The sequence below is a fragment of the Myotis nattereri genome (assembly GCF_964212035.1).
Source record: "Myotis nattereri genome assembly, chromosome: 1".
NCBI lineage: Eukaryota > Metazoa > Chordata > Mammalia > Chiroptera > Vespertilionidae > Myotis > Myotis nattereri.
In genome coordinates, this window is record NC_138075.1 from 68,038,458 (window position 1) to 68,066,337 (window position 27,880).

Sequence of the window (27,880 nt, forward strand, 5' to 3'; positions counted from 1 at the left end):
GGGCTGCTAAGTTAAAGCCCCTGATGGCCTCTAGATGTTGTCCTCTCCTCTCCCCTGCCCTCCTGGCTTTCCTGGCAGGACTGATCATACCAACTATACAAGGTAAATTATTCCGAAAGATTCCAGGTAAGGCCAACCCCAAGCCTCCTCCTTGAATTCACTCGGTATTTCTTCTGCTGCAAATTAAACTTCTTTCTTCTTGCTTGGTTCTCAGTGGAGCGGAAAACAGCAGGCCATTCTTTTCTATGCTAAAGAATAAGCATACTTGAGAAGCACTTATTCAATTCCTCTCAGCCTATTTTTCTCTAAACTAAACAGTGCCAGATTCTTTAACCTATCAATAAGCCCTATTTATTATCTGGATTTACATAGTGCCTTTTGCCCCAGAACTCAAATTGCTTTCAGATATAATTGAGCCTGATCTCCCTGGTGCTTGAGCCATTAAGAAACCATTAGTGTATTCCTGCTGCAGGCAGCTAAATGGCCCCCTAGTGGCCGGAAGGTGCATACGCTTCCCTAAGTGCCTCTCCCCCGCTAAGGGTCGGAGAGTGAGAGAAATCAGCCGCTAGGCAGGGTGGGGACAGAAAGGGCCCGGAGGTCATCTTTGGTAAATACTCCAATGGACCCTAGAAGGACATCCCTATGGAGCGTCAACTAAAAGGCCCTCCACGACCGCGTACCTTGTCTGCTCCCGAAGGCAGCCTTGGAAAGTTCTGAACAATGACAGCAGCAACATCCACGCCCTTATGGGCTAGGTACCATACTCAGCACTTAGGTTCCTGGTATCACAACAACCGATCAGGCAGGCACTCTGGAAGGGTTGGTGACCCATCTTGACGTGAATGAGCATATATTCTTGCTAACGGTCTCAACCCGCACCACTCTCCAAGGGCTGAAAGAGTGTGTGATTCCCTGACTGACCTAGGATCTCACATAATGTTGCATCAGATCAAGAGTCCCACTTTCTAGCAAAAGAGTGGTCATATAATTGTCTGGGCACATCACATACTTTGCTGCCCACTGGTGAATAGAGTTGATGGAGTAAAAGAACTGCCTTTCAAAGGTGCAGCTGAAGCACCATTTTAGTACTGTGTGCTCCGGTGTGAAGCATGCACCCTATCCAATAACTATAATCTGGGCTTTGGCTCAACAGCTAAAACACAGGGGTCTAGGGAACAAGGGGTAGAAGGAGGAATAACCTCACTTACCATCCCTCCCAGTGACCCTTGGGGTAGGGGTGGGTTTTGTGCTTCCTATTCCTACAGTTCCAGGTGGTTTAGAGAATCTGGGTCCCAGAGGCAGAACACTTCCAGCAGGAGACAGAGCAAGGATCCCATCGATGTTCCGTGTGGCTGCTTTTCATCCTTCAGACTCCTTGCACCAAGAGACCAGCAGGCAGAGAAAGGAGTCACTTCCTGGCAGGGATACGTAACCCTGGTCCTTTAGAAAAGATAGGGCTGCTGCTACACAGTAGGGTTAGGAAAGAACATGTTTGGCACACAGTTGATGCACCTGGGTGTCTCTTGGTACTCCCTTGCCCAATTTTTATAGTAAGTAAACAAATTCAGCAGCCTGGTTTGAGAAGGGCCTGGTGATTAGGCACTCAGACCCCTCAGGAATGCCACCAGGTGAGCCACCTGGACCAGCAGAGGTACAAACTGAAGTAAAGAGAATCTAGACTGGGTAATGGGGCGGGGAGAATGCTGACTATCAGTGACACCAAGACAGGCTGCAGGAGTGGGGAGTCAGGATTGAGCAGAGGAATACATTGACCAGCGATGCAGTCACAACAAAGGACGCCTCCACAGGGAGCTCTGGAGTGGGGGTGACGCTTCGGACCTGGCCCCACCTGAGGCAAGAGGGCTGGACCTCTGCGTCCCCACATTGGCCAGGCGGGTTGTCCCTGCTCAGGAAGCCGGCCAGGTGGCTCCCTTTGGAAGTGTCCAGGGAGAGGCTCAGCTGTGAGCCCCCAGCCGCCCCTGCAATTTGGGGTTATGTTTCTTGGTCCCGAGTGCAGGACCTGGGGGGGGATGTGCCACAGCCACCGCAACAGTGCCCCCCCCCCCCCCCCGGACGTGGCTTAGACCTCCATGCTTCGTATGGGCAGTTTGCTTTGTGTGGAAAGAGCTCCTCCAGAATTCTAGTGACTGTTTTCTCCGGGAATCTTACAGGAAGGCAAGTAGGAGGAACGATTGCCCCTACTTCCCGAGCTCTTCCCAGGGACAATCCGCCTGGTCAGTGGGGGCGCAGAGGTCCAGCCCTCTTGCCTCAGGTAGGGCCAGGTCTGAAGCATCACCCCCACTCCAGAGCTCCCTGTGGAGGTGTCCTTTGTTGTGATTGATCGCTGATCAATGTATTCCTCTGCTCAGTCCTGACTCCTTCACTTCCTCGGATGCCATGTTGTTTCTGAGAGTGCCTCCCCATAAACTTTCTGCAGGCAAATCTTCCTTCTATGAGAAACCTGAACTCAGACAGTCTAGTCACCTAAGTCACCTAAGATTATAACCTGGGGACCCAGGAGAACAAGTCTCATCCATCTGAAGGTAGACCTCCTGGCCACCTGAGCCTCTGAGCCATGGTTCCCTCCACCAGTCCTCGCAGAGTGTGGTATCAGCCTACATCCTGGCTGTCCTCCACCAAATGCCCTCCTGCCGCGTGTTCCCCGACGATAAAGCAACTAATCGGAAGTCCCTGAGTACATCAGACGTGGCCTGACAGGACAGGAATGAGAATGTGACTGCGTCTTCCTTGGTTCTAGAGCTCTGGCTGCACATTGGAACCAAGGGTGAAACTTAGAAATACAAATTCCTCACCTTCCTCCCCCTCTCTCCCCTCCCCCTTCCCAGGTTCTGATTCAGAGGGCCTGCGCACAGCAAGGACACAGTGCTACCAGAGCTTCCCAGGTGATTCTGGTTGATATCAAGATGGAGAGCCACTGGGCTCTGTTCGACTTCAACTCCCAGCCCCAGAGTCTGTCTGCTTTTCTGGCAGCCTTTTCATTTGACTCATATGGCGCTGGCTGTCAGCAAAAACCCTCAGTTTTATTCACACTTGCTTCTGCTAAGCCGCCACTTCCCCACCCTGTCCTTGCACAGTCAGTGCCGTGGAGCCAAGCCCAGATTTCTCAGTTAAGCCATGTTCATTTCACCTTTGAGGTTCAGGCTGTGACTCCAGCACGTTAGGGGGTCTTGGGATCCTGAGTGTGTCTACCAACACATCCCCTGTTCTCACTGACTTCCTGTTATTCACAATAACTTCCTGTTATTCACAAGGTGGAGGGGCTTGCTCCCTGTGGCTTTGCCCAGGTCCTGATAAAAAGATGGACGAGGACATGAATAAGGACAGAAGCAAGCCATCTTCCTGAGGGCCTTCCTTCGTGCAAGGCACCATGCCCGCCTGGAAAAGGACATCGTCTAACTTATTTTCCTCACACTTAGGAAAATGGGTTCATTTCACAGACGGGTAAGCAGAGGCAGGGAAGATGCGGACTGTGTCCAGGAATACCCTGCTGCGGCAGGGGGCCAATCCTTTCCTGCTGTCTACAGCTCTACATCTCCCAGAGGAAAGGCGGGAGATAAAAGTGACAAGGTTGACCCTTCTGATTGGAAAAAGAGAGATTTTTAGAGCTGGAAGGAATCTTAGAAGCGATCAAAAGCTAACAGATTAGAGAGCTCAGGTAACTTGCCTAGATCACACAGCAAAAACCTTTCCTCTGTTGGAGATTAAAATCTGGGTTTCTTGAGAACGATCCGGTATTCACTCCGCTACATCTCCAAGTAAGTTTGGTCCAAAATGGCACTTCCAAGGAAACACATGGGACCGGATCTTTTCCACTTCCAAGTCCCAGATGTTTCCCTCTGTGATTCTAGAAGGGCTTAGTTTGGGAGGAGAGGCAACATCTCCCTCCTGGGCTTCTACGGAAAACTCTTGATCATCTCTCCTCTCCTACATGAGAAATTAAAACCTCAGCACCTGCTATCCAGCCTTGTTCCTTCCTCCATTCACACTCAGCTCTGTGTGTAGAGGGTGGCTGGATCTGGAGCCACAGCTGGACATAAACAGACAGACTGATGGACAGCTCCTGCTGTTCACTCTACCTCATCAGCTGTGGGGGCTGTGGTGGTGGGAGGCTGGCACTCAACTTCTTGAGTTCTGGTCATCTGGGGGACACCCTGCTTCAAGTCTACAACCAGGAGCACCCCTAACTCGGCCTGCCCTGGGAAGGTGGGTCCAGCCCCTGACGCACACAGACTGCTGGGGGCGGTGGGGGGGACACAAATAAAGAGCAAGTCAGTGAAGATATTTGTTATGGAAAGAGAGGCATATATACTGAGGAGGACGTAATAAGAAATTGCGTTGCTCCTGTCAGTGGCTGCTGCTGCTACTACCACTCCTAAGCTCACGTGTGGGCATGGTATTGAGTGCTTTATATTCATTATAGTATTTCGTTCTTACAACATTCCTTGAAACATAGATATTTCCATTTTACAGGTCCGAATGTTGATGCACAGGAAGGTCAGGAAGGTTAAGTATCACAAGATAAACCAGCTGGTGAGTGACTGGGTTCACAGAGGAGTGAACTTGGCTCGTGTGTCAGACTGAGGGGCAGACCCCAGAGGATGTCACAGCAGATTTCCGCATTCCAAAGCGAAGCCAGCCATTGGCCCAAGAGGCACAACAGGCCTCAGGGCTCCTGAACCCCAACTGCTCCATCAGGGAAGTCACGGCATCAGCTTAAGAAACCCAACTAATCTGACTCTCTTGTTGGCTTGTAACCGGGTCACCGGAAGATCTGAGTTCAGCTTCCACCACTAAACTTCTCTGATGAGCAGATTGGGAAACCCAAGCACAGGGTCCTCACACAAGCTGCCAAGTGAGCCAATGGATTCGGGTCCTGCCTCCGAGGCTTTGGGCCGCCACCGTCTCCCCGGGAGGCAGCGATGTGCTGACTGTAAGTTCCCGGTGACTTGTGTGGCCCGGAGCTCACAGGGGCAAACCCTCCAGTGTAGGTGCCTCCACCATCACAGCGGACACAGACCCTCCAGCGACTTCACTCAGGATCTGCCCTCCCTTGATCCCCAGCCTTTCCCCAGGAGGCAAGAGCTTTTCAGTGTGCCCAGTAGGGGGCATCGTCGCCCTTCCACCTTCTGCTCTGGAAGGGGGAGAGCAGGGGAGAGATTGGCAGATTGCCTGGAGCCCTCTGCTCAGCCCCGGCCAGGAGCACATTTCCCAAGCTGGGTATTTGCGTGACCTCCTGCTTTCTCCATAGCCATTCTACCATTATTTATACAGTGGTTTTCTTTGTCAATACACATGTTTTAAAAACCTCAGTGTATTTTTAAAAGAAAAAAGCCCTTTGATGAAGGGTTTCCCAGCTTCCTTCACTGCGTGAATTCTCTGCATTCTAAGGGCTGCTTTGCAGGATATGGAAAGGAAAATATAGGCCCCGCGGAAGCTACAGTGGGGTTCTCAAGAACTTACTCCAGGCAGTGCCATCTCTGGGTAAAGACGGGTGAGGATTTATCCTGTGGATCCATAGCCTCACTCTTCAGAGCCAGAGAGTGGAAGGATCTGAGTAAAATACCCTGAACTCCCTGCTTTCCTGTGGCACCCCCAAACCTATTTCTCCCCTGCTACCCCTCCCCCCACACCCCAAGGGAGAGAGAAGGGATTGTCTTTCCAGGCCCAAAGTGGCGAGAAGGCTGATGGCTGCAGGGCAGATAAGAGGGAGGGACGTGGGTGCAGGGCCAGAGGTGGCTGCAGGTGACAGGTGCAGGGGCTTTGAGAAGGGGCTGGGATTTCCCTTGCAAAATCTATTCAAACAGACAAACAGGGAACCTGATCCCAGGAGGGAACCAAAACTACAGGAACACCAGAGGGGCCCTTGGCTAGAGGGATGGGAAAGGAGAGAAGCGGGGGGGGGGGGGGGGGGACGGGGGGACAGCAGGATTTGGAGGGAGGGGTGGGAGGATGAGGGCAAAAGGCAAAGAAGCTGGAGGATTCCCAAGCTGCTTCCACAGGCTCAGTCAGGACTTGCTTGCTCCAGGCTCCATCCCAAGTCTTGGAATTGCTCTCCTAGAGGTTATTTTAGTGCTGGGAGTCCCCTTAGCTCCCACCCCCCTGCCCTGGTCCAGACTGGCCAGCAGAGACAGTTCTAGGGCCTGAGGATCTCACAGTCGTCAGGGGCTGGCACAAAGGCTCATGGCAGAACCTGCAGCAGAAAACCAGGCCCTGAGAGGGAAGGAAGTCCTGGGCAGAGCTGCCTGCTCCCCCAGTTGAATTAGCAAGGGTGATAAGCAGATCAGATTAAGCAAGAGGAAGTGGGCTGGCTGAGCTGGGCCAGGACTGAGCTCCCTGGGCTGGGGCAGTGTAGAGGCCCTGCACGCACCCAGAGCAAGTGACCGGAGCCGAGGCCTCTGCAGAGCAGCCTCCTGCCTCAAGTGCTCTCACCCAGGCTCTGGGCACAGGTCAGAGGAGGGGGCCTGGCAGGAGGGCCTCGTGAAGTCTGGTGGCCAAGGGTGGCTCAACTGGCTGTGTGTGAGGGTGGCTGGTCAGCAGGGCGTCCAGGTGTCAGCCAGGCCTAGACATCCAAGAGGGGAGAGTCACGTGTGGGGGGTGAGGTGTGTGATTGCCTCACTTGCACCTCATTTTCATGGGGAGGAAGCGTTGAGAAAGAGGAGCTGGGTATTCAACAAACTTTGCTTATTCAAAAATGCTCAGTCCCAGCTGGGCCCTGCCCCTCCCTCAACTCCCACTTGCAGGGTGGTCCCAGCTCCTCAGGCTCTGTGAGAAACCCTTGTGCTTTGGACCCCACCTCTGTGGAAGTCCCTTCCCTGGTCACCTCCTTGCTTCCTCCCCTCCGTCCTTGCCTGCGCAACAGTATCCCCAGCTGGCCCCACATTATTCCTTCTCTAGCCCCCGGCCGCATCTAGGGGAGTAGGAACTGCTCCTGGGACCGGGAGGCCCCAGCTCCAAGCGGACCAGACCTCCTGACTGCACCCTGAACAGCAACGAGAAGGAAGCCCTGAGCAGGAAGTGCTGAGGCACAGGGTGAGGGCGGGGGCTTTGAGGAGGGGAGCCGGCCTCCCAGGGCAGGAGCAGTAACCACAGCCCCCCACTGCAGGCAGGCAGGAGGAGGCTGATTTAAAAGGCAGCGGGGCCTCTGTCCGAAGCACTCAGCTCTGCACCCAGCCACTGCCACCGTGGGCTGTAGGAGCACCCAGACTTCCGGACCAGCTCTGGGCGGGTGCCATGTGAGCCCAGCTTGGCTCTCCTCCTGCCCGCCCTCCTGCTGCCGGCCTCTGCCGTGTCCAGCTTCTCCAAAGAGGAACACTTGGCACCATGTCTCTGCTCAACCCTGTCCTGCTGCCCCCGCAAGTGAAGGCCTATCTGAGCCACGGGGAGCGCTTCATCAAATGGGACGACGTGAGTGGGGCAGGGCTGTGGGCCGCTGGGACACGGGTAGCAGGCGGGGCTGCGAGGTGCTTTGCCAGGGTGGTGGGTAGGTTTATGTCTGTCAGGACTCAGGCGCCTGTGTGGCTTGGCCAGGCAGCAGACACAACTGCCTGGATAAACAAACCTGGGGGTGAGGGGGTGCGCCCCAAACATGTTCCTGGGCTGCGGGGCTAGGGCTCTGTGTCTGGATGTGAGAAGCTGGTGGGCTGCCTGGGAGGACAGTTCTCCGGTCCGGGTGGGTCTTTCCCCATCGCCCCAGGGTGCGCTGCTCCCGTTCTGGCTGAGTGGGAGGAAAGTGCCCCAGAGCTGAGGCAGGGCCAGAAGCAGCGGTGAACCAGGGCCTGCTCCCAGCGCAGATGCCCCCCTCTTGCCCATTAGGATTGTTCGCCCCTCCCCACCCGCCCCGTCCCTGTCCCTGTCCCTGTCCCTGTCCCTGTCTCTAGCCCGAGAAAGCCCTGCTCTCCCCAAAGCGGCTGTGGGGCAGCCCCTAAAGGCCCCTGCACCCCAAGTAAGAACTGGAGGCTTCTGGTCCCAGGGGCCCCGGAAGGAATGGATTGACTTCTGCTTCTGCGGGCTGCTCACCCGGCTCCCTGCCGCCTGCCTGTCTGCAGGGGAAGGGGGAGGCGCTGCTGTGCCCTGTAGTGTGTCTCCACGGTGTCTGCTCCTTCCCAAACTGGGGCCTGCCTCCAGCCTCTGGTCCTCCCAGAACCCCGGGGCCAGGGATTCTCTGGGGCAGGTGAAGAGAGCAGGGAGGGGAGGCTGCTGGGCTGGCCCTGTGTGAGAGGCAGTGGGGCTGGTCCCAGGAAGGGAACATGAAGGCTGGGGAAGGGGGTGGGGGGTGGAAGAGAGGTCCTTAGGGCTGGCTAGTCCTCCTCACAGGTGGGGTGAGGGGCTGTGGGTCTGTGAGTTAAGGTAGCCTGGGCTCTCGGCCTTTCAGGGCTGGGCTGGGCTGAGTAATCTGGTTGCCATGACTGTGGAGAGGAGGCCATGGCCAGATGCTTTCTGCTTCCCTGGGGGTGTGTGGTAGCTGTGGCATGGCGGTGGCATGTCCCAGGAGCCTGTGGAATGAGGGAAGTGGCTCAGAATGAAAAGCGAAGTGGCCTTTCTCGGTTCCTCTGGGAAGTGTGCGTAACCCGGCTGGGCAGAGGGTCATTCAGGGTGGGGGCAAGCTTTGTGTCCTCCTCTGCAAGCCAGCACCTGGGTACGTGGCTGCCCCCTCCCCTCCCCCAGGCGGAGCACTGCAGGGCCCTCAATCCTGATTTCCACAGCAGGCACCGCCCACGCCCAGCCACAGGCACATGGACCTATGGCCAGGGCTCTGCTCTCAGACTATTCAGCCCAGCTGGCAGGTGGCTTGGGTCTGCCGTGCCGTGTTGCATAAGCACAGCGTGCAGGATGTAATGAACTCCCAGCTGCATGTTGTCTCCCATGCCCCTTTACAATGCATTTGCTGGGAGAAGCTTTCCCCCGGCCGTGGAAGGAAACTCAGGCAGCCACGGGCAATCCATTTGCTCTCGGGGAACACAATTCTGTGGTCACTTTTCCTCGCAAAGCCAAGTCTTCTTTGAGACACAGTTATCATGAAGAGCTCCAACCTTTATTCAGAACAGCGATGGCGAACCTATGACACACGTGTCAGAGGGGACACGCGAACTCATTTTTTTGGTTGATTTTTCTTTGTTTAATAGCATTTAAACATATAAAATAAATATCAAAAATATAAGTCTTTGTTTTACTATGGTTGCAAATATCAAACAATTTCTATATGTGACACGGCACCAGAGTTAAGTTAGGGTTTTTCAAAATGCTGACACGCCGAGCTCAAAAGGTTCGCCATCACTGATTTAGATTGACACCTTCTGCCCTCCTCCCGCTAGGGATGGTTTGAGGTGGTCTGCAGGCCTCTGGCAGGGTTTTCTGCTCCTCCTCCAAGTCCCGCCAGGGGTGGGGTGCAGGGAGGGAGGTGAGAAAGGGGTATCAAAGGGCTTCATTGAACAGGCATCATCATCAACTGGCTCGTGCTCTCTGTGCCTGGCAGGCCGTTTGGGCTTATTGTTTCTTTGGTGCACATTTTTGAGGATTCTCAGGACTTCTCCACCCTGCACTGGGGTCCTCTTGCTTAGGGCCCTCCTGCTATCTGTATTCCAGGCCACTTGCAATGGCTTCTTCAGTCTCTCCGAACCCAGTGACGGCCGTGAGCTTCCTATAGCTTCGGACTCGGCCCCTCTCTCCCACAGGCCACGCTGGACCCAGCAAGTGTGCGCGTGTGCATGGTCCCGACAGACTCCGGGTCCGGCTCATCTCGCACACCAGGGTCTCTCTGCCTCCAGCAGTCAGCTGGTCTGTCACCAACTGGTTCCTGGGCAGGAGTCAGGCCCCAGTCTGTTATGTCCCACTATATCAGGGGTGACAAAATCTCTCCAAGTGCAGTTAAACCCCTCACTAGGCTTAAAGTGAGGGGTCAGGCACCCCAATCCTCCCTTGGGGAAGGAAGGGAATGGAGCTCACAGCACAGCTTTCTCCAAAATTAGCCTCCTCACAAAGTGTCCTCTTTCTCCAGTCCATTAAGCACCCCAGATGTGAGAACCTTTTTAACTCTTTCCTTGGTAAATGCTGCACCTGACTTGGTTTGGGGTGCAGGGACTACCATGTTTTGTAGGAAGCTTCAACTTTAATATCTTGTTATATGTGCATACAAATCATTACAATCAGAGGTAGCCTGTGTGCTCCGTGAACGGAACAGGAATTTAGAAGTGAGTTCATTCATCATTCATTCACTCTTTTAGCAAACCTGGGGCACTGGGTTCATGGTCTAGTGCGGGCTTGTTTCCTGAGGGTCCGAGCCCCTGGGGATTTCCTGGATGGGTTTCTAGGTCTGAGGATAAGCCCCTCTCAGGCTGTTTCAGAAAAGGCTTTTCTGAAGCCATGAGGCTTGTGCTGGTCCGTAATGGTGTTTCAGGCAGCGAGGGTTGGAGGTGAGGACGCACTTGGTATCTACGGGGCGTGGGTGGGTGGGGGGAGCAGTTCATGGAGGGGAGACTGAGCGTGTGGGAAGCGAGGTTTTAGCCGGATGGTGTAGGGCGGCGGTTCTCAACCTGTGGGTCGCAACCCCTTTGGGGGTTGAGCGACCCTTTCACAGGGGTCGCCTAAGACCGTCGGAAAACACATTATATAATTACGTATTGTTTTTGTGATTAATCACTATGCTTTAATTATGTTCAATTTGTAACAATGAAATTGGGGGTCACCACAACATGAGGAACTGTATTAAAGGGTCGCGGTATTAGGAAGGTTGAGAACCACTGGTGTAGGGCCTTGGGTGCCGGTGTGGGAGTTGGGTTCTCGGCTCTCACTGTTGAGCAGCCCTGGAGGCGGTATGGACTCTCAGGAGAGATACTCTACACTCTGACTGAGCTGTGGCCCTTACGAACAGGATGAGGTGGGGGCCGAGACCCCGTTTGGGGTCTAGAGGGAGAGCCTCTCTTTGGGGCTTAGAGAGGGAAGCCCTCTTTTCTCCCAGAAATACCACCTCCAATCCTCTGCCCCTTTCCTCCCCCGGTGCAGAGCTTTGGAGGCTTATGCCCAGCCTTTAGCTCCGCAGGACGAGGGAAATGCCTGCATATTCCCAGGACAGCCACCTCCTAGGGAGACGGAAACGCCTGGTGTGGGCCAGGGAAGCTTGGCCTGAAGTCTCAGAGCAGGGCGCTGCCTCTCTCTCTCCACAGGAAACAACATTAGCCTCCCCGGTCATCCTCCGTGTGGACCCCAAGGGCTACTACTTATACTGGACGTATCAGAGTAAGGTGAGGCAGCCCCTCCTAGTGCGGCCCTGAGCTCCTGCTATTCCATGGAGTCAAAGCGGCCTCGTGGCCATGGGGGCGGGAGGTGCATGCTGGGAGTGTAGAATGACCCGCCGGTGGCTCGGGGTGGGGGGATCTCCTGTGAGGGGGCGCTACTTGTTTTGGGAGTGGGGGGTGCAGTCCCTCCAACCACGGCTGCCTTCAGCCTAGATGCTCCGGCCTTAGCTGAAAAGAGAGAGAGAGAGAAGGGAAAAAGCTGCTACTGAAGGCTGGTTCTCTGCCTGGGGTTCCAGGTGAACGTGAGGGCTCAGAGAGATCAGGGACGGGCCTCAGCACCCAGGCAGAAGGAGGGAGGGAGAACCTGAGGAGAGTCCAGGATGGAGGAGGCGAGACTGCGGGCTACCGGGTCCTGAGTAACTCGAGCGGCCAGGGAAGGGCAGCCCCACAGTCTTAGCATCTAGAGAGGGCGGTTGGCCAGGATGTGAAGGGGTGTGGAAGCTCCCTCCTCCCTGCTCTGTGTCCACCTCCCTTCTTTTCCCCCTGGGCCCCCCAGGAGATGGAGTTTCTGGATATCACCAGCATCCGGGACACCCGCTTTGGGAAGTTTGCCAAGATTCCCAAGGTAGGTGGGCCCAGTAGCAGCGCAGGCTCAGCATGGCCACCGGCTCCGCGGGGCTGGGGCAGGAACCCTGGGTGTGAGGAGAGGTCCCTGGGTTGGGCAACCGGGCCTCCCCCTGAGCCGAGCAAGGGGCATGGCTGCTCCTGTCTCAAGGCCAGCCCTTGCCCCCAAATCACCCAGGCTGTCTTGGGGGTGTGGCTCCCAACCCCCCCCCCCCCCCCCCCCCCCCCCCGTCCCCACAACTCCCTGACTGGTTTGCCTATATTTGCTTAATGCTCATAGAAAGATTGGAGGAAGGGATTGGGGGAGCAGGATTCCCTGAGCCAGGGAGCTAAGAATCTAGATTCAAATGAAAAAATGGCAAACAAAATACTCAGGACTCCCAAACCCCATGGCCTGGGTTCAGCTCTGGTGGGTTTCTCCCTCCCGGCCCCAGGCCCTGAAGGCGGGGATAGGAAGATGCTGGGCCGGTGGCTCCTAAGATGGGACTGGGATCCTACCCCAGTGGCCGAGGGGGAGGGCAGGGGCGACCATCACCATGCCCCCTTTGCTGCAGAGCCAGAAGCTCCGGGAGGTCTTCAACCTGGACTTTCCTGACAACAACTTCCTGCTGAAGACACTCACTGTGGTGTCCGGCCCGGACATGGTGGACCTCACCTTCCACAACTTCGTCTCCTACAAGGAGAATGTGGGCAAGGTGCACTGGGGTCACCGGGCCTGGGGCTCGGCACCGGGCGTGGCCTGGACTTCCTGAGAGACAGGCCTGGGCCGGGGGGTGGCGTGGCCACCTTTGAGGTCAGGGGCCTGACTGCTGTGCTCCGGGGTCCTGCAGGACTGGGCTGAGGATATACTGGCGCTGGTGAAGCACCCGCTGACAGCCAACGCCCCCCGCACCACCTTCCTGGACAAGATGTAAGTGCCTGCCTGGCTGGCCTAAGGTGGGGCGGGGCTGAGTGTGCCAGCCCAGGGCCTGACAGGCTGCTTTCTGCCCACCAGCCTGGTGAAGCTCAAGATGCAGCTCAACCCTGAAGGGAAGATTCCTGTGAAGAAGTGAGTCTCCCCCGTTCCCTCCCCACACTTCCACCCAGCTCTCCACAGCCTTCCCTCTCCAGGCATGACTCCTTTCTTTGTCTCACGCCTTCCTCTGCTCCTTTAGTTTTTTCCAGATGTTTCCTGCTGACCGAAAGCGGGTAGAAGCTGCCCTCAGTGCCTGCCACCTCCCCAAAGGCAAAGTGAGTGGTTCCCCCTCCCCACCCCACTGTTCTCCTTGTCCCCTGAGCTGCCTCTGACCAGGAGGCAACTTGGCCAGGCCTGGTGGGCGTTGGAGAGGGTGAGAATGATAGCACAGTCCCAGCAAACAGCCCCAGAGCCAGCTAACTCTAGAAGCGCTGGTTCTGATACACAAAGACAGAACCAGGCAAGGGGGGGGGGGGCGCGTGCAGGGGGGGGGATGCTCCAAATTCGAGCAGGCTGGTCTCCTCCCCCTGGGTGGCAGTGGGGGCAGGGGGTGGGGTGGGAGTGGAGATGAATGTTTGCAGCCGGAGGAGCCAGAGAAGGTCAGCAGGGACAGGAGGCGGTCTGCAGGGATCTGAAAGGTGCAGCAGGCAGGGACCAGTTCTGCAGGGTGTGGGAGAGGCACAGAATCACACACCCTGTGAAAAGGGTTTAAGCTGCCAGGACACAGACTTTAGCTCAACACAGAAAAAATGTTTTCCCTTTCTTTTTAGTTAAGTAATTTTTAATTACAAGTTGTATGCAGGTGTATTATGTAATACACCCAGAAGGTATATTATGGGCAGATGCAGGGCTGAGCCGGGGTTCATGCCTGGCTGACTGAGTGGGTCTCAGCCCCCTCTTCCCCCTTGGCCACGCCTTTGCACAGGGCACCACTTGCACCCCATGGAGTCTTTTCTCCTGCTAAGAATTTGGAACATTGTAATTAAACTAAGACCTCACTGATCACTTGTCCCCAGGAGTCTCAAGAGGATACTTCCCCCACAGTCACAGCTTTATGGGGCTGGTGACCCCTGGGTGCACTCAGCCCCAGGGGATGCCAGCTTGGGGTGGGAGAGAGGGGGGAATGGGCTCCCGCTGAGGGCCCTACAGCCAGCAGGGCATACTGCGGTCAGTACACACCACTCTCCTTTCTTCCTGCCCCCGGAGCTCCCACCTTGGCTAAGTCCTGATCTGTCAGCTCTGCTTGTGTCCCAGTAGGGGCCACTGGCCCATCTTTGCTTGAAGCTGATGGGTCCCAGAGCCAATCTTCGGGAAATCTGTTCTCGCTCTCCTGCTCCAAACTCATGTCGGCCTTCCAGTGTGGCCCTGGAGGACGGAGGATGCGTGTTTCTGGGATGGGATGCAAAGGCACAGAATCCCTGGCTGGCGCTAGTCTACTTTCTGTTTCTATTTCTATAGATTTGCCTATTTTAGACATTTCGTGTAAATGGAATCATACAACATGTGATCTTTGGTGTCAGGCTTTATTCACTTAGCATGTTTCCAAGGTTCATCCATGTTGTGGCATGTATCAATGCTTCATTCCTCTATATGGCCGAGTAGCAGTCCATTGTATGGATATATCACATTTTGCTTATCTATGCATCAATTGATGGACATTTGAATAGTTTCCACTTTTTGGCTATTATGAATAAAGTTGCTATGAACACTCATATACACATGTTTGTCTGGACATATGTTTGCAATTCTCTTGGAGATATATATATATGTATATATATATATATATATATACCTAGCAGTGGAATTATTAGATCATATGGTAACTTTACTTAACATTTTGAGGAACTGCCAACTGGTTTCCAAGTGATCACACCATTTTTCAGTCCCACCAGCATAGCGTGAGGGTTCTAATTTCTCCACATCCTCACCAACACGTATCTTTTTTTTCTTTAATTTTAGTCATCCTAGTAGGAGTGAAATGATATCTCATTGTGGTTTTGATTTGCATTTCCCTGACTAATGGTATTGCGCATCTTTCCATGTGTTTATTAGTTGTTTGAATATCTTCTTTGGAGAATTATCTATTCAAATCTATTGCCCATCTTTCAATTAGGTTATTTGCCTTTTTACTGCTGAGCTGTTGCTTCGTGGGTATCTGATTTGCAAATACAGGGTGGGGCAAAAGTAGGTCACAGTTGTTCTTATGGAAAACAATCAAATAATTAGTAAGTAAGAATAAACCTTAGTGTACTCACAACTGTAAACCTACTTTTGCCCCACCCTGTATTCTCTCCCATTTGGTGGCTTGTCTTTTCACCTTTTTGATGGTGTCCTTCAAAGCATAAAAGTTCTTAATTTTCATGAAGTCCAATTTATCCTTTCTTGTTCTTGTTCTTGTGCTTTTTGGTGTCTTCAACTATTTATTGTTGACTTGTCTATTTTTCTCTTTAATTCTGTCAGTTTTTATTTATTTTTTTTAGAATATTTTTATTGATTTCAGAGAGTAAGATAGAGGAGAGAGAGACAGAAACATCAATCATGAGAGAGAATCGCTGATCAGCTGCTTCCCGCATGCCCTCCACTTGGGGTGGAGCCCACAACCATGTGCCGCGACCAGGAATCAAACTGCAACCTCCTGGTTCGCAGGTCGATACTCAACTACTGAGCCATGCCAGCCAGGCCTGTCTGTTTTTACATTATGCATTTGGGGGCTCTGTTGTTAGCTGCATTCTTTTTATTCAAATTGCTTCTTTTTGAAAATTTGTTCTCCGCTTAAAAAAAAACAACACCTAGCCCACTACTCTGGCAAGCAGCACACTTACTTCAGATCTTTTTTCCTCCTCATTCTGGTCATTCTTTCTTCTAATCCTGCCCCAGCCAAGAGACCACCCAGTGTCCAAATTCAGGGGCAAAGCAAACCAGCTAAGCATGCTCTTTGCTCAGCAACCAGGGCCTTGAAAAGTGGGTGCTCACAATTCACCATAGCTCAGATTTGGAAACAGCCTAAGTGCCCATCAGCAGATGAGTGGATTAGAAAACTGTGGTACATCTACACAATGGAATACTATGCTGTTGTAAAAAAGAAGGCGTTCTTACCATTTGCAACGGCATGGATGGAACTGGAGAGCATTATGCTAAGTGAAATAAGCCAGTCAGAGAAAGATAAGTATCACATGATCTCACTCATTTGTGGAATAGAATGAACAACACAAACTGATGAACAAAAATAGAACCAGAGACAGAGAAGCATCAAACAGACTGTCCAACCTCAGAGGGAAGGCGGGGTGGGGGGTGGGGTAAGAGATCAACCAAAGAACTTGTATGTATGCAGATGAGCATAACCAATGGACATAGACAGGGCTGGGGGCGTGGGGGGAGGGGGGGACAGCCGGGAAGAGGTCAATGGGGGACAAAGGAGACTCGTGCAATACTTTAAACAATGAAGAATTTAAGTTAGAAAAGAAAAAAGAAAAGTGGGGCTCAGCATGTCCTTAATGCCCTCTGTCCGCCTGAGCCCTCCTTTGGATCGGGCCCCTAGTGCAGGGCCAGGCCTGGTCTGTGGTTCTTCGTGCTGAGAAGGTGGGGCAGCAGTGACAGGTGGCTTTATCTCCCCAGAATGACGCCATCAATCCTGAGGACTTCCCACAATCTGTCTACAAGAGTTTCCTCATGAACCTCTGCCCTCGGCCGGAAATAGACGAGATCTTCACTTCCCAGTGAGCTTCTTGGATTGGGCTGGGCATGGGGAAAGGGTGTGGCTAAAATTCCTACCTGCTATGCTGACAATTAGGAGGCTTTGCTGGACAAAGGGCCTGCCTGAGCTTCCAGCCTAGAGGATGGAGACCTGTGCTCTTCTCTTTGGCCTGCAGCCATGCCAAGGCCAAACCCTACATGACCAAGGAGCACTTGACCAAATTCATCAACCAGAAACAGAGGGACCCTCGCCTCAACACATTACTGTTCCCGCCAGCGCGGCCTGACCAGGTGCAGGGCCTCATCGACAAGTATGAGCCCAGTGGCATCAACGTGCAGAGGGGTGAGGACCGATGGAAGCCCTCACCCCTGTGGGCTTGTCCTGCTCTGACCCCTGGGCTGTGGCCCTGATAGTTATCCTCTGCGCCCCCCCCCCCCAGGCCAGCTGTCACCCCAGGGCATGGTGTGGTTTCTCTGTGGGCCGGAGAACAGCGTGCTGGTCCAGGACAAGCTGCTGGTTCACCAGGACATGACCCAGCCACTCAATCATTACTTTATCAACTCCTCCCACAACACCTACCTGACAGGTGGGCCCTGGCCTCCTCACTACTGACTTCTCCTTCTATGGGGGCTGCTCCTGTTCCCTGAATTCCTCGCGGGGTTGCCCATGGGCTGCCAACAGTACAGACCATGGCGGAGTGGGGTGGGGAGAGCCCTTGAGTGAAGCCCCTGCCCCTGCTTGCTCTGCCTCAGCCGGCCAGTTCTCGGGCCTCTCCTCTGCGGAGATGTACCGCCAGGTCCTGCTGGCGGGCTGCCGCTGTGTGGAGCTGGACTGCTGGAAGGGGAAGCTCCCCGATGAGGAGCCCATTATCACTCATGGCTTCACCATGACCACAGACATCTACTTCAAGGTGAGACTCCGAGTGTGGAGGCTGGTGGTAGAAGTACTAGGGAAGGGCCCCGGTCCCCAAGCTTTCTGGGTGTGGGGACCTGAAGCAGGAGGAATGGCTGGGGGCCTCAGACCAGCATGGGGACTAGAGGAGATCAGAGGAGGCGGGGCCAAAGGTGGCCCTCCGGTTCTACTTTCTGGTGTGAAAAGGGGAGAGGGGAAGGGTGCCGCTGGGGGAGGGGAAGCCTGGAGCACGGGCCTCGCTCCTAGGAGTCCTCTCTCTTTCAGGAAGCAATTGAAGCGATTGCAGAAAGTGCCTTTAAGACCTCCCCCTATCCTGTTATACTGTCATTTGAAAATCACGTGGACTCGTGAGTACCCAGGCCCATTCAGCCTCATTCTCTACTCTGTCCCCATCTTCCGCCCGTGCTGCCCTCCCCCAACTATCCCGGCCTCTACCCATGCCCTCCACACAATTCCCTCGAGACCCAGGCCCTCCTGCCTGTGTCCCTGCCGCCCCCACCTCTTGTGCTCCTGATGACCCAGATCAGGGGCCCGGGAGGATGGCCAAGAGGAGGGTGGCTGCTGAACCCTCCCCGCTTCTGCTCCCTCAGGCCCCGCCAACAGGCCAAGATGGCTGAGTACTGCCGGGCGATGTTTGGTGACATGCTGCTCACCGAGCCCCTGGAAAAGTTTCCGGCGAGTGGACTTCTCTGTGGGACACCTGGGGCTGGGGGTGGGGGGCCGGGGGCACGGTAGGGCCAGGTTAACCCCTTGTCGGGCACTGTGCGGGGTTTGGGGGGTATGCTAGTGGCAAAGGCGCAGTCCCAGCCCTCACACTGCTTACCGTCTGGTGGGGAGAAAGACAGGAACCTGGCCATGCCCACCGGTGGCTGCTCTGGGAGTCCTTGGGGAGTCCTGAACTGGTCTGGGGGATCGGGGAAGGCCTCCTGGAGAAAGCGATGGCTAAGCTGAAACCTAAGAGTGATGCTGTGTTTGTGTTGGTGAGAGTGGGGAAAGGGGTGCTAGCAGACAGAACAGGCGAGAGAGAACCTGTCTGAGGAACAGGGCAGAGTCGGGCCAGGCAGCGGTTTGGCACCCGGGCAGTGGTGAGAGAGAGGCCAGGCTGCGCAGTGGGCAGGGCAGTGGAGCAGCGAGAGCTCCGTATGAAGGAACCGAGGCTGCTGACTCTCTCCTCTCCCACAGCTGAAACCAGGCAGCCCCCTGCCCAGCCCTGAGGATCTCCGTGGCAAGATCCTCATTAAGAACAAGAAGAACCAGTTTTCAGCCCCAGCATCCCCCAGTGGGGAGGCTGAGGGCAGCTGCCCACCCAGTGCCCCTGTGGGTGGGGACACAGGTGAGTCAGCCCCGGAGCAGTGGGGGTAGCGGTGGGTGTGAGGATCTGGAATGGGAGAGAGGGGCTGGGCCTGGAGGAGACACGATGGAGAGCCAGCCTGGTGTGGGGGTCGCCCCCGCCCCCAGAGCTGATGGAGTTGTGTGTGGCAGTGTTGGCTGGTGAGGAAAGGGCTGAGCTGGAGGAGGAGGAGGAGGAGGTGGAGGAGGAGGAGGAGGTGGGAGAAGAAGAGGAGGAGGAGTCGGGAAACCTGGATGAAGAAGAGATGAAGAAGATGCAGTCGGATGAGGTGTGTGGAGACAGCCCGGAGGCCCTTCTGCCATCTCCGCTGGAGAGTCCTCGGGGGGCCATGGGGCCATGTCCCTGGGCTCTGGGCACCTACTCTCCACTCTCCTCTCGCTTCCCTAGGGCACAGCGGGCCTGGAGGCAACAGCTTACGAGGAGATGTCCAGCCTAGTCAACTACATCCAGCCCACCAAGTTCACCTCCTTTGAGTTCTCTGCCCGTAAGTTCGCACGGGGTGGTGGTAAGCTGGAGGCTCGGCTAGATTCAGGAGGCCCTCAGGAAGTGTGTCTGACGCCAGGCACTTCGATGGGCGGGGGTAAGAGGAAGGGGTCCTCGCCTTCCTTGGCCCGGGGCCCTGTCTATAAATACGCATCAGAGGAGTCAGGCCAGGGCTTAAGTGGCAGTGGCTCCATTTCCCAGCACAGTTCCGGGGGTCTGGCACCGTGCAGAATGCTCTGGAGTATGTCAGTGGCAGGCCGGCCGTTTATGACAGGCCACCTCAGCGGGCTGGCCTGGGGCTCCTGCGGCTTCCTGCAGGTTCTGTGGCCCCTAAGCCCAGAAGCCCATCCCCAGGGCATAAGAACTCCGGGGGAGGGAGGGCTGGAAGGCAGAGCAGCCAGCCTGTGCACCCTACTCCTTGCAGCCTTCCCTTTTTGTGCACACCGTTATTCATCTTCCCCGGACACACAACGGTGCCTTCCTCTCCGCCTCTGTGCGTGTCCCCAACATGATCACCTCTTTCTGTGTACACTTGTGCAAAGTATATACCTCTGTAACCTTGTTTCCTCACCCCTGAACTCACAGGCTGCACCCCTACCTGTGCCCCATGGCGTGTACCCCCCCCCCCCCGGACCCTCAAGCCTCAGTGGACACGCTGGGTTAGATGCATCTCTGCTGGAGGCAGCTGCACCGAAGGGGGGGGGGGTCGGAGGGAGTACCTCAGCCTGACATAGACCCTCCCTTTTCTTACTCCGCCACAGAGAAGAACCGAAGTTATGTCATCTCCTCCTTCACGGAGCTCAAGGCTTATGACTTGCTCTCCAAGGCCGCAGTGCAGTTTGTGGAGTATCCTTGAGGCCTCAGGAGCCAGGGTCCTGGTTGGGAGGAGGGATGGGGAAGGGCTCCAAGGGCGGCTGTTGGGTACTCTGGGTGCAGCCTCAGGCTGGCCTCCTATACTCTGGAGCAGCTACAACAAGCGCCAGATGAGCCGCATTTACCCCAAGGGCACCCGCATGGACTCCTCCAATTATATGCCCCAGATGTTCTGGAATGCTGGCTGCCAGATGGTTGCCCTCAACTTCCAGACAATGGGTGAGGCACTCTCAGGCCCTTAAGCCCCTTCCCTTGCCCTTCCCACCTTCACCCCGTTCCTGTTCCTGGGGGGTGGTCTTTAGAACAGACCGGATGTTCAAGTATTTGTTAGGTCCTCTCCCTTTCTTGGACGGGGGCCCGGTCTATAAATGTGCACCAGAGGAGTCAGCACAGGCTCCTACCTCCAGGTAACCTCTGGGCAGCTCCTGTGGATCCCTAGTCCCTTGTGTGCGTGTTTCGGGGTAGAAATGCGTTAGCTCATGCCTATATGACTGCACGTATGTATGAGTGTGTGTGCGAAGATGCCAGGAGCCGGCATGGCTGCTGGCTGCTCTCTGAGTGGGTCTGTGGGAACACCTGCTCCGCTGGCCTCCACTCCCACTGTGAGCCTGCGGTCTGGCTGTGGCTTTGGTCCTGATGATTCCAGGCTGTGGGCCCTTCCTGAGGGAAGAGACACCCTAAGAAACCCTCATGCCATGGTCGTTCAACCTCCCCGTTCACAAGCCGGGAGGAAGGCTGGGAACATGGAAATAGTGGTCGGACCTTCCTCACAAGTACCCTGTCCCCCCAGATCTGCCCATGCAGCAGAACATGGCGCTATTTGAGTTCAATGGGCAGAGCGGCTACCTCCTCAAGCATGAGTTCATGCGTCGGCCAGACAAGCAGTTCAACCCATTCTCGGTGGATGGCATCGACGTGGTGGTAGCCACCACCCTTTCCATTAAGGCAAGGCCCCGAGGTGGACAAGGGGCCGGGAGGGCTGGCGTCTTGAGGAGAAAGACACAGGAGCCCCACTCCTCCACGCCCAACCCCCTCTCTGATATCCTGCAAACTTCAGCCCCAGCCAGCTCCTGCAGTAGCAAGTTGCCTTGGAAACTGCCTCCTCCTCAGCCCTGGAGGCTGCCTCTTGGTCCCCATGGAAACCAAGGGGAAGGACTGAGGCTGGGATGGGGGAGGGGAGAAGAGTGGGCAAAGTGGGGGTGTAGGAGCCCAGGCCCTGGGAGGGAGCCCTATTCCTTCCTTGCCTGGGAGGGGAGGTGGGGAGGCCCACACCCCGTCCTGAATGCTGGAAACACCCTCGTCACCAGAGCTGAGCTGTAACCTTGAGCCGCACAGCCTCTGGTCCGTGGCCAGAGAAGCTAGAGGCCCAGGTGCTGGGGAATGGCTGGGTGGGGGAGCTGATGCTGGTCTCCCACCGGCTCCCACCTCCAGGTAATCTCGGGGCAGTTCCTGTCAGAACGCAGTGTGCGCACCTATGTGGAAGTGGAGCTGTTCGGCCTTCCTGGGGACCCCAAGAGGCGCTATCGCACCAAGCTGTCCCCCACTGCCAACTCCATCAATCCCGTCTGGAATGAGGAGCCCTTTGTGTTTGAGAAGGTGAAGGGCTAGGGCAGGGCAGGGGCTGGGGTCTGGGCAGGGTAAGGGCGTCCCTAATTCTTGGCCTCTACTTACAGAAAAGAGAAAATACATAGAGGGAGTTCCTTGATCCTCCTCCTCTCCCCACCCCTCACTTTGTGCCCTCCTGAATTTCAAGAGTCCAAAAAACCAAGTTTACAGAAATATACTTGGTGGGCAGGTTGTGTGTGTTTGTGCCCATGTGTACATGTGTATGTGTGTGCCTGTGTGTGTGCTCATGTTAGGATCAGAGGCAGAAATATGAACTCCCAGACCAGGGTGTGTGTTCATGTTAGGATCAGAGGCAGAAATATGAACTCCCAGACCAGGGTGCAAGGTCCCATGGGGTCCCAAGGGGGCCTTTTGCCCCACTGGATACTTGTGATAACGCCGTCACAGTTATCTGCACCATGACCCCCAGAGCCGTGGCTGCATGTCCAGCCCTACTCCCCTGAGTGGACCGGCCAGGACATGAGCTGTGAGGACGTCTATGTGCGTGGCCTGGAGTGTGCCCTCTGTCCTCACCAAACCTGGCCACACCTGCTATGTTCTCACACTGGCCCTGGACTTCTCAAACTAGGGAGGGGGTCAACTTGGCCACCCTCTCCTCCCCAGCGTGTCCTGTCCCGAACTCTCCCCAGATCTTGATGCCCGAGCTGGCCTCCCTCAGGGTGGCTGTGATGGAGGAAGGCAGCAAGTTTCTCGGACACCGCATCATCCCCATCAATGCCCTGAACTCTGGTAAGGGTAGGGGCCCTTCTTCACTGTCCCCTGCAGGTCTGAGACCAAGGCCAGCAGCAGGAGCCCGTCCAGAGGGTGGGCAGCTTCAGGGAGGTGGCCCTGAACTTCACCTAAGCCCTTCACGCCATCAGCCCTCAGGAGTGCAGCAGGAACAGCACCTCTGCAGGAGACGGACAGAGGCGGGGCTCCGGCCATCTAACAGAATGTCTGTCATTTTCTGAAACCACTGGGGCAATCTCCCAAGTAGCTGACATCTATTGGGCACTTAAAATGCTTTAAAGTCTTATATTCTCACGTGATCCTGCTAACCTCATGAGGTAGATACCGTCATCCTTATTTCACGGACGAGGAGGGCTCAGAGATTTAAAGCAACCTTCCCAAGGTCACACAGCCAGGACTTGGACCCTGGCCTCTCTGACTCTGAAACCAGAAGCCTTGAGTGCTGGGCTGCTGGCATACAGTGCTGGGCGGCAATGGGCTCTGCTCACGGCCCCTCTGTCACGCCCACAGGATACCACCACCTGTGCCTGCGCAGTGAGAGCAACATGCCCCTCACCATGCCTGCGCTCTTCGTCCTCCTGGAGATGAAAGACTATGTACCTGACACCTGGGCAGGTTAGGCGGCCCACAGAGTGCTGGGAGCCCAGGGCTGTCCATTTCCACTCGGCCTTCCTCAAGGCAGCCTCCAGAGGGGGGCAGGACAGGGTATCCTGGGGGTAGGTGAGGGTTGGGGGGCGGGCTCCCCGGTACTCTCCATACCAGGCCTGTGACGCCCCTGTGCACCCAGATCTCACTGTGGCCCTCGCCAATCCCATCAAGTTCTTCAATGCCCATGATAAGAAGTCTGTGAAGCTCAAGGAAGCCATGGGAGGTCTGCCTGAGGTCTGTGTGTCTGGGTCCACGGCCGGGTCCCCAGCAGCTTTGCCCTCTGCGGGAAGGGGAGGGAGGCGCCGAGTCCAGGGCTGGGGAGAGAGGGCTGTTGGAGCCGTCTTCCTAACCTGCTCTCCCTACACAGAAGCCCTTCTCTCCCGGGAGCCCACTTGCCAGCCAGGTGAACGGGGCACCCGCCTCGACCAGCAATGGGTCAGCAGGTATGCACTGCGGGGGTCCTCCCACCTACCGCGAGGGGTCCTGCCTTCTCCGGCTGCATCTGCAGGCGCCTCCCAGCAGGGCGGCAGATCTGTACAAAGCTAAGACTTTCACCGAGGAAGGGAACGGGGTGTCTGAGGCCTCAGCGCTGAGAAAGTGCACCGCGGGGGGCCCACGCTGGCACCCCCAGGGGGCGGGGAGGAGCAGAGCTGAGCCCGGGGACCCCAGGACACCTGTCAGCCCGTCCTGTGGCTCCTGTAGCAGCGGGGCCCGGGCGGGGGGCAGGGAGGGGCCGGAAAGAAGCTGTGGGTGAGGCCTGCTGATGGTCCTGAGGACCCGCTTGGGGGGCGTTCGGGTCTCGTGGGAAAGGCGGGGGCTCCCGGGCGGCGGACGCCTCACCCGGCTCCCCGCAGAGCCGCGCACCGCCAGCCTGGAGGAGCTGCGGGAGCTGAAGGGCGTCGCGAAGCTGCAGCGGCGGCACGAGAAGGAGCTGCGGGAGCTGGAGCGGCGCGGCGCGCGGCGCTGGGAGGAGGCGCTGGCGCGGGGCGCGGCGCAGCTGGCCGAGCTGGGGCCGCCAGGCGCGGGGGGCGGCAGCGGCGGCCGCAGGCTGGGCCCGGGCAAGGGCTCCCGCAAGAAAAGGTAAGGGCCGTGGCGGGGCCTGCCCTCCGAGCGGGTGCGGGCGGCCCGGGGCTCAGATCTGCTCCCACGCGGCCTCCGCAGGACCCAGCCCGGGGAGGAGCCGGCCGAGGGCCCCGAGGGCGCGGACCCGCGCGTGCGGGAGCTGAGGGACCGGCTGGAGCTGGAGCTGCGGCAGCAGCGCGAGGAGCAGTGCGAGTGCGTCCTGAAGCGCAAGGAGCAGCACTTGGCCGAGGTGCCAGGGCGGGGGCGGGGAGAGAGCTACAACCCGACCAAACCCACACCCTCTGCACCCCGCGAAGCCCGTTTGCTAACCCCCTCCTTCCTCTCCCTGCAGCAAATCGCCAAGATGATGGAGCTGGCCAGAGAGAAACAGGCCGCAGAGCTTAAGACCCTCAAGGAGACCTCAGAGAGGTATGCCTGCCTCCCTCCCAAGCCTGACGCTCACCTCCCAGGAGGGCTCAGGCCCCCACAAAACATCTGGCTCGGCCCCCCACCCCAACATCTCCCCGATGCCTGTCTCTCCACAGCGACACCAAAGAGATGAAGAAGAAGCTGGAGGCCAAGAGGCTGGAGCGGATCCAGGCCATGGTGAAGGTCACCGCTGACAAGATGGCCCAGGAGCGGTGAGCCGGGAAGAGAGGCCCAGGCCCAGCGCTGAGCAGCAGCCACTCCAGGGGGCAGGGGCCTCCCTCCCGAGCATCCTGACTCGCTTCCTAGCCATGTGCCTGTTCCATGGCTCTTGAAAGTTAATCTTACTTCTGTCACCTCCGATTAGAGTGACCTCCTTAGGCAAACACAGGTGCCAACCCTGCTTGGCCAGAGAGGAGAATTTAAGGGAAAACCTTGGCACACCTTGAAGGACAGTGCACGTTCCTTCAGAGGGTCCCCCGGGACTTCCAGTGGGCCCTCAAACCCTCCGTGGGTCCCCATGTCACCCCTCTGGCTGCTTCCTGCCCCTACTGCATAGTCCTTATTTGGTCTATACCCTGAGGAGTCTTCATCTCACCCAGCTCTTCCCAGGGGCCTCCTGCCCTCTGTGAAACTCTGATCACCCCAACAGGTTGAAGAAAGAGATTAACAACTCCCACATCCAGGAGGTGGTACAGGCCATCAACCAGGTGTGTAACACTGTGTCCTTCACACACACACACACACACACACACACACACACACACACGCTCTCCCTCAGAGAGAAAATGGGTCTTACTTTGCCCTTAGGAGATATACTGTCCAGAGTGGCCCATGCAGCTAGGGAAGGCAGGAGGCAGTGCAGGGGGAGGGGACCCCCTAGGCCAGCCTGAGGTTCTGGTCTTTCTGTGGAGATGGAGTACTACCTGTCAGCCACCCTGTCTGGAAAGGATATGAGCCAGCTGGCCAGGGAGGATGGAATTGGGGTGGGTGGGTGAGAGGGAGCGAGGAGGAGTCCGAAGAGAAAGGAAACGCCTGCTGGGAATGGACCGAAAGCTCGCCTGGGGATTAGCAAAAGTAGCAGAACTACCAGCTACCGAGTCCTGCCCTTAGCCAGACACTAAACCAGGTGCTTGACATGAACCGTGTCATGTAAACCTTCATAATAATCCAGCGAGACAGGTACTATTATCCTCATTTTACAAATTAAAAAGACAAAGGACTTTACCCTAAGTTTTATGGCTGGTTAACTGGGATCACAGCTGGATGCCAAGCCAGATGGCCTGTCTGAGCTGCGCTGCTTCCTGCCTCTCACTCCTACCAGATGACAGAGAGCCTGGAGAGGCAGCAGGAGAAGCTGGAGGAGAAGCAGGCGGCCTGCCTGGAGCAGATCCGGGAGCTGGAAAAGCAGGTGACAGGAACCGCCACCCTGGCCCCCAACAGAGTTGGCCCGGCCCCAGGTGTAAAGGGACCCTGATCCAGGGAGCGTCCAGTCAGGAGTTCAGGAGGCGGGGACTCACCCCTCACCAGTGGGTTCCATTGGGGCCCTAGAGCCCTTTTACATGAGGCGGCTCTGCAGGTCTCTTTGCTTGTTTGGCACCCCCTCTCCTGAGAGGCTCCCTGATGGGCTCCACTATGCCCACTTCCCACCTCCATCTCCTGGGAGCTTGGCAAAGACTGGGTATCTCCTTGTTCCATTGTCCAAGGGCGGGAGAGTGGGCAGGTGGCCCCTCCTGAGCCAGCTGGTGGTGCTTGCTGTCCCCACAGTTGCAACAGGAGGTGCTGGCAGAGTACGAGGCCAGGATGAAGGGCCTGGAGACGGAGGTGAAGGAGTCGGTGAGGACCTGCCTCAGGGCCTACTTCCCTGCTGAGGCTGAGGACAAGCCCGAGAGGTCCTGTGAGGCATCCCGGGAGCTGTGCGAACAGGACTCACTTACAGTCAATGCAGACACCCAGGAGAGCTGCCTCTGATACCCCCATCCAGCTGGGACATTCTGCAAGGACATTCCCTCTTCTGTTGGGCGGGGCTCCATCCCCCCAGGAAGAAAGGCCCCAGCAGCCCCAGTGCTCGGAGGCTGTGGGAAGCTGGGGTTCCCCTGGACTCTGGAGCTGTCTCCTCAACAGCCAGGCTAGAGGAGGAGGCAGGGATGCCATCAGGGCAGGGGCTCGTCTGAGGCCCAGAGGTCCTCTCTAAGCTGCCTTCCTGCTCCTGCTCCTTCTCCTTGAATTAGTGTCATCTATTTGTTGAGGGCAAAAGAATATGGACTGAGAGGCAGGGAATGGGGTCCTGGCCTCACCCTGCGTTTCCTAGGGTGCAGCTAGTGGCACCCACTCTGGAGTCAGTTTTCTCACCTGGAAGGTTAGGCCTGACCTCCTGGAACCTCCACTCAGCACCTGTAATTCAAGCAGGACCTGTTCTGCTGTAAGGCTGGCAGCTCACCCAGGCTTCTCGGCCCCATCACGGGCGGGCCTGCCCTGAATTGGCCTCATTGTCTGCTCCCTGATTCAGAGCCTGGCACTACCTCCAAGCTCCCTGGGGCCTGCTACCCCTAGGATTCCAGGCTGAGGTCCCTTCTCTGGCTTCCTGCCTGAGGGGTGGGGTGGGGGGAGGCTGACATGAAAACGCTGCCTCAGCTGTCTGGCTCTCCGCCCCAGAGCCAACTGGGGCTGTGGCTGGTGGTGAGAGGAAAAGGATGGCCTTTTGAGCACGTTCCCATCCAGAGCCCGGCTCACCCCTTTCCCTAGGCTTGGCGGGTATATTTCCTAACATGTACTCCAACCCAGGCTTCCTGACAAGGTCACAGTTGTTTTCTAACTTTATGAGGTTTATTTATTTTTCTCATTTTTTTATTCCTACAAAAGAACTCTGTCCCAATATTTCCTGCCTAAGCCTGGCCTCTGTTCTACAGCTGAGAAATGGGGAGGAGGGGAGGAGAAAGCCCTGAAATGAAGCAGGCTGGGAAAACCCTTGGGAGTGGAACCCGGGGGAAAGGTGTCCTCCAGAGCCCAGCAGAATGGTCCTGCCTCCAGGCTTGAAGAGGATTCACTTCCCTTTCTGTCGATCCTGCTGCCACAGCCACTGGAAAATGATGTCACCCCTCTTCGCCACCCTCACCCAGTGTGGCCCTTCCTTGTCTCCACCCTCAGGGCTGGAGCAGAAGAGCCTCTACAAAGGTGCCCCCCACCCTCTTGGAAGTTGCAAACCTTCAGGCCACCTTACAGGGGTCAGCTCCTCAGGCCCCTGG

At 56.4% G+C, this 27,880-nt stretch overlaps 1 protein-coding gene across 2 annotated transcripts; it reads left to right on the plus strand.

The window, feature by feature from the left end:
- Positions 1 to 7,341: 7,341 nt before the first annotated feature.
- PLCB2 (phospholipase C beta 2) lies at positions 7,342 to 27,519 on the plus strand (the record flags this gene model as incomplete). 2 transcript variants are annotated; one of them, XM_081114063.1, is made up of 31 exons in its annotated part: positions 7,342 to 7,425; positions 11,181 to 11,258; positions 11,809 to 11,877; positions 12,431 to 12,571; positions 12,707 to 12,786; positions 12,871 to 12,924; positions 13,031 to 13,106; positions 16,447 to 16,547; positions 16,701 to 16,867; positions 16,965 to 17,111; positions 17,278 to 17,435; positions 17,702 to 17,784; positions 18,028 to 18,112; positions 18,620 to 18,770; positions 18,896 to 19,056; positions 19,176 to 19,272; positions 20,033 to 20,117; positions 20,239 to 20,363; positions 20,935 to 21,089; positions 21,576 to 21,740; positions 22,400 to 22,499; positions 23,010 to 23,114; positions 23,287 to 23,381; positions 23,515 to 23,590; positions 24,002 to 24,227; positions 24,309 to 24,459; positions 24,562 to 24,638; positions 24,755 to 24,850; positions 25,288 to 25,345; positions 25,960 to 26,046; positions 26,403 to 27,519. In XM_081114063.1, the coding sequence occupies 31 exons, from the start codon at positions 7,342 to 7,344 to the stop codon at positions 26,604 to 26,606; spliced, it is 3,537 nt and encodes a 1,178-aa protein (XP_080970189.1). In that variant the 3' UTR covers positions 26,607 to 27,519. The 2 variants fall into 2 exon arrangements, with proteins under 2 accessions (XP_080970189.1, XP_080970190.1); XM_081114064.1 differs by having other exon boundaries at positions 18,920 to 19,056.
- Between the last annotated feature and the right edge of the window lie 361 nt (positions 27,520 to 27,880).